The 9,972-nt window shown below is 49.3% G+C and overlaps 1 protein-coding gene across 1 annotated transcript in view; it reads left to right on the forward strand.

Annotated features, from left to right (window-relative positions):
* The first annotated feature begins 1,929 nt into the window (after positions 1 to 1,929).
* The window catches only part of LOC130402318 (sodium-dependent neutral amino acid transporter SLC6A17-like), an 11,637-nt gene continuing 3,594 nt past the window's right edge, over positions 1,930 to 9,972 (forward strand). Inside the window, exons 1-6 of the mRNA XM_056606470.1 lie at positions 1,930 to 2,200; positions 4,617 to 4,774; positions 5,994 to 6,120; positions 8,300 to 8,481; positions 8,875 to 8,985; positions 9,385 to 9,626. Of these exons, the coding sequence (XP_056462445.1) occupies positions 1,930 to 2,200; positions 4,617 to 4,774; positions 5,994 to 6,120; positions 8,300 to 8,481; positions 8,875 to 8,985; positions 9,385 to 9,626 (1,091 nt within the window). The remainder of the gene's footprint in view (positions 2,201 to 4,616; positions 4,775 to 5,993; positions 6,121 to 8,299; positions 8,482 to 8,874; positions 8,986 to 9,384; positions 9,627 to 9,972) is intronic.

Raw genomic sequence — 9,972 nt, forward strand, 5'->3', positions numbered from 1 at the left:
GCAGTGGATTACACTGCATCAACATGCAGGGAAAGCCCACATGCACACACACATGCATACATGCACATACATAGACTCGCACACACTCATAGACGCACACACACAAACACACACGCACGCTCGCACACACACGCACAAGCACACACACAAAAACAAACGCACACATGCACATCCCCATAGATGCGCGCGCACACACACACACACACACACACACACACACACACACACACACACACACACACACACACACACACACACACACATACACACATACATACAAAGGGTATATTTTTTGCTTACCACGTACAAATAACTGTTGGCGTAGGGGAATGTAAGAAGGCTTTTCCACCATATACCAGCTCCGGATAACTAACATCCAGGAGTGCCAAGGTGTTTCTCTACCCAGAACCCTCTCTCTCTCTCTCTCTCTCTATCTCTCTCTCTCTCTCTCTCTCTCTCTCTCTCTCTCTCTCTCTCTCTCTCTCTCTCTCTCTCTCTCTCTCTCTCTCTCTCTCTCTCTCTCTCTCTCTCTCTCTCCGACCTCTATTAAACCTTGTAACTTGACACACATCCCTTTGGGTTCTGTAGGAGCCTTCTTTCCCAAAGTAGCATCGCCATCGTAGTCTCATAGTTGCAGTGTTCTTCATGATACCTTATTGTGGGGGGTGGGGGTGCAGCCGTTTCTCTATGGAGCGCTGTCCTCATGTAGTGCTACTCTAAAGCCCATTGGACAGGTCCAGCCCCCCCTCATAGCCTGGGCCCTGAGTGGGCCTATAGTGAGGAGGATCAGGGTCCCTGTGGTGCAGTAGGCCTGCTCACTAACTGATGCGCCTCATGCACCAGGCCTGGCCCGGTGCATGGGAGGGCAATCCCACACCCTCACGATCGCTTGAAACATGAAATGGCACATTTGAACCGAACCAACTCATCCGCGGGGCGGAGGGGGGGGGGGGATGGAGAGGGAAGGCTCCCAGGGATTAGGGGATTTGCCTGAAAGTAAAAGCGTCCCAAAAGTTAAGCTCCCAGGAGAGGGAAATACAGTAAAACTATTTTTTTAAAAAACAAAGGGGTTTTATTCGTGCCAGAACATTTCAAACAGCCATAGTTAGATTTTTTCAACTGACTTTTATGTAATGATGTTTGTTATTGCAGTCCACACTTTTAAGTGTGGTCAGTTACGTGTGCCAGAATGTTGTGAAACCAGGATGCCAGGAAAGCAGCCAAAATTGCTACGCAAATAATTACTGGCTAGTTCATGTACACTATTCCATTGACTGCTTTGTGCATTTTTGATTGATATAAATAACAAGTCACAGAGTAAACACTTCTTGAACTTGACTAAGCCTATTATATCAAGCCTATTATATCAAGCCTTTTTTATTGCGTTCCAGTTAAGTTTGATGAATGCATTCGGTCTTTCTGCTGCTGACACACCTACTGCCTCCCTAGGGCAAAATGTGTTCCATCCTCTTTAATAAAAGCCTGACGAAGCACTAAATGGGATAATAATTCTGTTAGTGACTGTCTAAAGTGTTCAAGGTTCACTGCCATGCTAAGCACTCAATAAAAACCAGAACCATGCCTCCAACCAGCCTCCTGCAGTCACTCATTTAATCACGACTGACATCTGTTTAATGACTTCTATTCCATGCTAAAGACATTCTGTCATCTCCCTCTGTCGTTTGTGACACAGGACTGAGGAACACATCAAGATCCCAGCATCCGCCATCAACCCTCACCTGGATCCACCCCCGTCCAAACCTCCCCCCTTCCGATCCATTTCTATAATTCCCCCACTTCCCCCTCTCTCTCTCTCTGTCTCTGTCTCTGTCTCTCTCTGCCTCTCCCTCCCTCCCTTCCTTCCTCCGAGCGCCCCCTCCTCCCCTGTCTCCCCCTCCCAGCCCCCTCCTCCAGCCTCAGGGTTCACTCATGCTGAAGACGGGCGGTGCGTCGCTGCGGGTGCCGGCCCACGAGCCGGTCACCGAGTCGGTGGCGGACCTGCTGGCTCACGAGCAGCCGCACGACTACAAGAGCAGCTCGCTGAGCGTGGGCGCCAAGGTGCCGCAGATCGAGCTGCCGGAGGGCGACGGGCGGCCGGCGTGGAACAGCAAGCTGCAGTACATCCTGGCCCAGGTGGGCTTCTCCGTGGGGCTGGGCAACGTGTGGCGCTTCCCCTACCTCTGCCAGAAGAACGGAGGAGGTGAGTCGCCGGGGGACCGCAGGGGGGTTTGGGTGGAGGCCCGGTCCGCCACAAAGCTTTCTGGGTTGAGGATAGATGGAGGCCATTAATGTTGAGGAGACTTTGAGACGCTGAGACTCTGATGCTCTCAGACTCTGAACCCTCGGAGGCTTTGGGTGGAAGCCCAGTCCACCACAAAGATATCCGTTTGAGGATAGATTGAGACCGGGAATGTTTAGGAGACTCTGAGACTCTGAGGCTCTGGGAGTCTGAGACTCCGGGACTCTAGGTCTCTAGGTCTCTAGGTCTCTAGGTCTCTAGGTCTCTAGGATTCTAAGACTTTGTGACTATGGGAATCTGAGACTGTGGGACTGTGGGACTCTGAGACTCTGAGTCTTCTAATGTATTTATTTGTTTTGGATGGAAAGCCTTGCCACACATGTCTTGCTCTCACACAGATAGGGTTAGCATGGCGGCTAAGGTGGTTGACTCCAAGCCAGGGATTGATCCCCTCTCCTTGTAACCTGCCAATAGTCATTCTCTGACCAGACACCTTAGCCGCCCCTTAAATCAATGCACATGGATTCACTGCACCTCGCTTCGGCCCATGCATCGACAAGAAGATAAACAGTATTCAATATGGTTGGTGTGCTCCAGGACAGCAGCTCCTCTCACTATCCCCAGCTGGGGGGGTCAACGTATGACCCTTAGCCTCCCAACGGTACCAGCGATCAGAAGCTACATGACAGGGTCGGACTCCCTCTGCCTCCTAATCTACATCGGACCGGCTGGCTGGTATTGAAAGGCCCCGGCCTGAACAACAACAAGAGCCTGTGCTAAATATAGCAGGGCTATCGATTACTGCTGCCAGTATACGCTGCACAAACACAACTGGGTGGGCGGGGGATTGAACTGAAAACCTTTTGGTCAAAGGGAAAAAGAAACACATTAAAAATGAACGAGCAGAGGTTGTGTAATTATCCTGTGATGAGTGTCTGGTGTGTCTGTAACCGGAGAGCGTTGTCGTACTCTCAATCACCGTTCTGATAGGGTTGTTTACCTGGATGTCTTACTTGCACCTGCCATGTCTCTGGGATGTATTGGGTGCCAGCAGGATAGATGGAGAGGGAGGGCTGCCATATTTCACCCTCTAATTTGGGCTCCTGACAGCCACTTACGAGGCCAATGTAAAGAACGGGATATCTGGATTGTGATAACTCTCCCGCAGGTGCCTTCTCCTTAATCGACTCTTTGTTCTGTCCGTGCTTTAAAAGTCGTCTCTTTTAACACCTATTATCACTGTCTCCTCACCTCTTCATTACACCGGGCGACCGGACGCGGTAAATCATAGCTCAGGGTTAGCGTGGGAGAGCATCTATAGGATGGATTGGATTTGGTTGAGGAGGCACAGTAAACATTACCCCATCACCCTCTCTCTCTCTCACTCTCTCTCTCTCTCTCTCTCTCGCTTTCTCTCTATTTTGGTCCCTCTCTCTCTCGCTCTATTTTGGTCCCTCTCTCTCTCTCTCTCTCTCTCTCTCTCTCTCTCTCTCTCTCTCTCTCTCTCTCTCTCTCTCTCTCTCTCTCTCTCTCTCTCTCTCTCTCTCTCTCTCTCTCTCTCTCTCTCTCTCTCTCTCTCACCCTCCCTCTCCCTCCCTCTCTATCCATCTCTCTGACTCTCTATCTCAAACTCTGCAGTGGCATAGAGGGCTTCCAACCGTGCCATGCGCGTGTCACTGAATGTAATTCCTACTCTGGATGCTTTAATGTTATTGCATGTATGCCAGGCATAAGTCTTCACTTCCTTGATGAGGACTCACCAACGGCACATCCAACACACTGGAATCCCTGTTAATCCTCTCCTGGATTACAGCCTGTGAGAGACAAATTTAGAGTTCATCAAAATCAAATAATTTAAATGAAATTCACAAATAAACATCAAGGCTAAATAAACAGGCTTCATTTAGCAGAGGGTGTTATTTTGTGTACAGTTTTCATGCCGATCAACTATCAGGCAGTTCCGTATTTTTTAAATACAGTAATAATATTCACGGTTGAAATATATAAGTATACAAACAGGTCAAATGTAGTGTTTGAAGTCTTGAAACTCACTCCATCTATGTTTAAATAAAAGGACAAAAGACTGTTAATAAAGTGAACCGAGAATGGACATTGTTTAGCAATTCATTGTTAAATGATAGTTCGTCAGTGAAAGATGACTGTTTATTATGTTTTTGATCCTGCAGCAGTGTTTCCGGTGCGACACCTAGCCAAACAACGTTTACCTTAGCCTACCTTACGGTGTTAATTCATATTGATTTAGGACGTTACGATACTGTCACTCTCTTCAGCCCTCTCAAAATGGCGCAGTATCCGCAGCTACAACATTCCACGCTCCGCTCTGAGGCTGAAGCCCTATTCCGGTCTCTGTCTCCAGGAGCCTATCTGGTGCCCTACTTCATCCTGCTGCTGCTGATCGGGATCCCGCTGTTCTTCCTGGAGCTGGCGGTGGGCCAGAAGATCCGCCGCGGGAGTCTGGGAGTGTGGAACTACGTGTGCCCCCGTCTGGGGGGGATCGGCATCTCCAGTCTGATGGTGAGTGGGTCCAGGGCGGGGGGGGGGGGGGGGGGCGAGGGGAAGGAAGGGAGGGTTGGTGTTGTTTTGCTTTACCTTAAATGTCATCAGACACATCAACCCCATGGCGGAGGCACTGGGCAGTGTCCGAAGTAACTGAGCACATGGTCGGCCACAAGGTCTGTGATAACAACCACATAGCCAGCACACAGCACACAGTGTGTGTGATGCACTTTGACAGAGGAGATGATAATAATCTACAAATATCATAACACTAATAATAATACTTAAAGAATAAGATGATGATCAACATCATCATCATCATCGTCATCATCAACGTCATCATCATCATCATCATCATCATCATCAACATTGTATACAAGTACAAAAATCGACCCAGACTTCGAAATACCGCATCCATTCATTTGACACCTCTGTGAGACTAACAGACAGCCAGCCTTGCAGATCTTCCTGAACGTCCTTATATGGCTCATGGGAGATAACGAGGGAGTCTTTCAGAACCAAAGATAGCCTCTTTTTGTTAATGTTGGAACCACACAGCTGGTGCAGGAACAGCTAAAAATACCCCGTGAAGGATCACCCTGGAAACCACTGAAGCACAGGGGCTTCAATAATTCATGCTCTCCTCAACCTTATTTATCGGCTGTGCGTTACCGCGGGCAACCGGCAGCCCTCGGAGATGGCCGTCAAGACTGGACATGCACGCCGCGTCAGGCCCATGTCGCCCAAACCCCTCCCCTAATCACACCTCTGGGCTCTAATCCCAGACGTTAATTAGGTTGTGGTGGGTGAGAGCCAACTAGGAGCTCTGTGCTCTGCTAGCAATGCCTGCCTCTCGGGTCCTCCGTCGGACATCACAGGTAGCAGATGTCATGGAAATAGTCTGTGTACTAAAGTCTTTACTTACGTGTGTGTGTTTGCTGTGTGTGTGTGTGTGTGTGTGTGTGTGTGTGTGTGTGTGTGTGTGTGTGTGTGTGTGTGTGTGTGTGTGTGTGTGTGTGTGTGTGTGTGTGTGTGTGTGCGTGTGTGCGTGTGTGTGTGTGTGTGTGTGTGTGTGTGCGTGCGTGCGTGCGTGCGTGTGTGCATGCATGTGAGTGCATTGGTGTGTTGTGTGTGTGTGTGTGTGTGTGTGTGTGTGTGTGTGTGTGTGTGTGTGTGTGTGTGTGTGTGTGTGTGTGTGTGTGTGTGTGTGTGTGTGTGTGTGTGTGTGTGTTTTCAGGTGTGTGGCTTCGTGGGCCTCTACTACAACGTCATCATAGGCTGGAGCATCTTCTACTTCTTCCAGTCCTTCCAGCAGCCGTTACCCTGGAGCGAGTGTCCAATCAGAAGGAACGGAACCTTTGCCTGTGAGTAAAAAAAATACGGCGTTGGCATAGGGTTTATATTAACATCATCAGAGGAAAACCAAACAACCCGGTTGGAGCTAGTCCCCGCTCGCTACTTTTTAAATCTTTTTAAAAGTCATTCAATTCTGGCAGAGACGTATTCATTAATGGCGTGGCTTTAATTCTGCTCGGCAGAATGTTTGATTGACGTTTCATGGTCACCCAAAACGGCCAATAGCAGTGACTCATTCAAAAGCACACGTTTGTCCCACAAATTGAGTCCATATTTACATCTTATCCTACGTCGTTGAAATCTAGATTTGTACAAGGATCAATCCATGTAATTTAATGTATCTCACTACAAAACTAATAAACAAATAATTTGTCTCAAGGTTTGGTTTTCCTTAAATTTTTCCCTTCAAATATTTTGGATAATACTGAACACAGTCAGCCTTACTTTACCGTACACTGTGTATCATATTTACTATCAGCGTCACATGTTGTCCCCCACACTTAAGGGAACATAACCCTTTCATTTCCATCCATCTATCTCAGTCCGTCCGGCACCGCCAACCCGCAGACAGAGTCCTTAACAGGCTTCAGAGACAGGCCACTCGTCTGTGAAGCCCTAGTATAGCTTAACGTCGCTAAGAGGGGACATTAACACTACAGATGATGTGACTCAGCAGACTAGAACAGGAAGAGCCTGCCCCCCCCCCCCCCGCGCCTCTGTCTGTAGGAGGATCAAGGAAACCGATGGTTATGGCAAATTGATGTGTGTGATGGGTGTGTGTGTGTGTGTGTGCATGCCCGTGCGCGTGTGTGTGTGCGCGTGTGTGTGTGTGTGTGTGTGTGTGTGTGTGTGTGTGTGTGTGTGTGTGTGTGTGTGTGTGTGTGTGTGTGTGTGTGTGTGTGTGTGTGTGTGTGCACGTGTGTGTGATCATGTGAACACAAGGTGTAGCCCCCTGAAGACCGTGTAACAGGTGAAGAAAAACAGAACATAGCCGCCAAAAGCAACCAGGGAACATCCATCAAACCCCCACCCCCCCCCCCCCACAAGGTTGACACACAAAGATGTCCGGTGCTCGAAAATGGCAGCTCGTGCTCTGCATATTAACTATATCGGCGACCTTGTTCAGATCATAATCTGTTTGTGTGTGTGTGTGTGTGTCTGTATGTGTGTTTGTGTGTGTGTGTGTGTGTGTGTGTGTGTGTGTGTGTGTGTGTGTGTGTGTGTGTGTGTGTGTGTGTGTGTGTGTGTGTGTGTGTGTGTGTGTGTGTGTGTGTGTGTGTGTGATCCGTGCATGTGCATGTAATTTCATGTGTCTGTGTGTGTGTGTGCGTGTGTGTGTGTGTGTGTGTTTGTGTGTGCGTGTGTGTGTATGTGTGTGTGTGTGTGTGTGTGTGTGTGTGTGTGTGTGTGTGTGTGTGAGTGTGTGTGTGTGTGTGTGTGCGCGTGTGTGTGTGTGTGTGTGTGTGTGTGTGTGTGTGTGACAGCAGATAATTGAAATGCTGACTCTTGGGTAAACATTCTTGTACTAATTATATTTCTCCTTGTACCCATCCCCACACGATCTCCATCTTCTCTCCATCAATCCTCAATCTCTCCATGCCTGCCGTGTCCCTCTCATTTCTCTCCTTCTCCTCCACCTGCTCAATCCTCCTGCCTCGATCCATCTATTTCTCTGCCTGTCTTCCTTATAACATCCACCAACCCTACAACCGCCGCCACCACCACCTCCTCCTAAACCTCCTCCACCTCCTCCACCACCTCCTCTACCCCTACAACCTCCTCCATCTTACAACCACCACCCCCTCCACCACCTCCTCCACCTCCTCCACCACCTCCTCTACCCCTACAACCTCCTCCATCCTACCACCACCACCCCCTCCTAAACCACCTCCACCTCCTCCACCACCTCCACCACCTCCTCTATCCCTACAACCTGCTTCACCCTACAACCACCATCTCCTCCCCCACCTCCACCACCTCCTCCACCAACTCCTCTATCCATACCAACTCCTCCACCATCACCATCACCACCACCTTCTACAACACCACCACCCCCCCCGACAACAACCTCAATCACCACCACCTCCTTCACCTCCTTCACCTCCACCTTCTTCCACCACCTCCTCCACAATCTCCTCTAACCCTACCCCCTCCTCCATCTCCACCACCACCACCATCCGTTCGCAGTCGTGGAGCCAGAGTGCGAGAAGAGCTCGGCCACCACCTACTTCTGGTACCGCCAGACGCTGAACACCACCAGCACCATCGGGGAGAGCGGAGGGCTGAACGTCAAGATGACTGTGTCTCTGCTGGTGGCCTGGATCATCGTCTGCCTGGCCGTCATCAAGGGCATCGCCTCCTCTGGCAAGGTAGGAGGGGCGGAAACCAGAGCATCTAAGAATTGTCTTTGGGGGGATGGTGGAGGTTTACTGGACTTAAAGCAAATGCCATGAATGAGGTGTCGATGATGATGATGATGATGATGATGATGATGATGATGATGATGATGATGATGACGACGATGACGATGACGATGACGATGACGATGATGATGATGATGATGATGATGACGACGATGACGATGACGATGACGATGATGATGATGATGATGATGATGATGATGATGATGACGTTGATAGATAATTCTTATTCTTCTAATTTGGTGTTTTGGGGGAATTTGGACGGAGAGCATATGAAGAAAAACAGCATCATAATTAATAATGTCTGATGTTGTAACTGCTCTGGTACCTGTTCTTCCCCAGGTGATGTACTTCAGCTCCCTGTTCCCCTACGTGGTGCTCTTCTGCTTCCTGGTCCGCGGGCTGATGCTGAAGGGATCGGTGGACGGCATCGCCCACATGTTCACTCCTAAGGTGAGACCTCACGTGTAAGTGGACGCCCTGTTCCAGCTCAAATTAGAACACAAGGAGATTAAAAAAAAAAATAGTTTTGGGCAAGGGGTTCTAGGAAGGAGGGGGGGGGGTGGACGTGTTATCCCCATGGTCACGACGAACTTGTGATACTTTTTTTTCGTCACGGCTCATAGAATAGGACCGGAGTTGTGAGCAGAGTGGAACAGTCACAAATTGGTCGGGGGAGTCTGGCAAAGAAACAGGAGTTGTGTTGCTCGGATGACTATGCTCAAGACTGTAGAAAACATACTAAGAAATTAAAAAGATTTTTGTTTCACCGACCTTAAAGGCCTCCATTCTCTTAATTGTCCCGCGTTGTGGCTGGCACATTATCATTTCACTGTCCATTCTACCCCCCAGCTGGAGAAGATGCTGGAGCCACAGGTGTGGCGGGAGGCGGCCACCCAGGTGTTCTTCGCCCTGGGCCTGGGCTTCGGAGGGGTCATCGCCTTCTCCAGCTACAACAAGATCGACAACAACTGCCACTTCGACGCCGTGCTCGTGTCCGTCATCAACTTCATGACGTCCATCCTGGCCACCCTGGTGGTGTTTGCCGTGCTGGGCTTCAAGGCCAACATCATGAATGAGAAGTGTGTCACGGAGTAAGTGGACACACACACACACACACACCAGGATTTATTTGTTCTCTAGGGACACAGGGGTTTCTAGCGCCAGAACGCAGGGGCAGAGTATTCCCCTAGTTAGGGTGTTTGATCGAAGGATTCTGGGTTTGAATAACAGTGTCTGCACTCAACCTGAAGGGATCCTTGAGCAAGATGCCTTTCTCGAGGATGCAAGATGCCTTGCTCAAAGATGTCACGCCTTTCTATCTTCTACAAATTAGGTTCAACCTAAATGAGATCAATCTGCAGTTCATGTTACACACAAGTCGATTTGGACAACATTACCTGAAAAAATTATTAAAACTGTTTGAGACTCTTTGTTGCC

This window comes from Gadus chalcogrammus, chromosome 13 (genome assembly GCF_026213295.1).
Source record: "Gadus chalcogrammus isolate NIFS_2021 chromosome 13, NIFS_Gcha_1.0, whole genome shotgun sequence".
NCBI lineage: Eukaryota > Metazoa > Chordata > Actinopteri > Gadiformes > Gadidae > Gadus > Gadus chalcogrammus.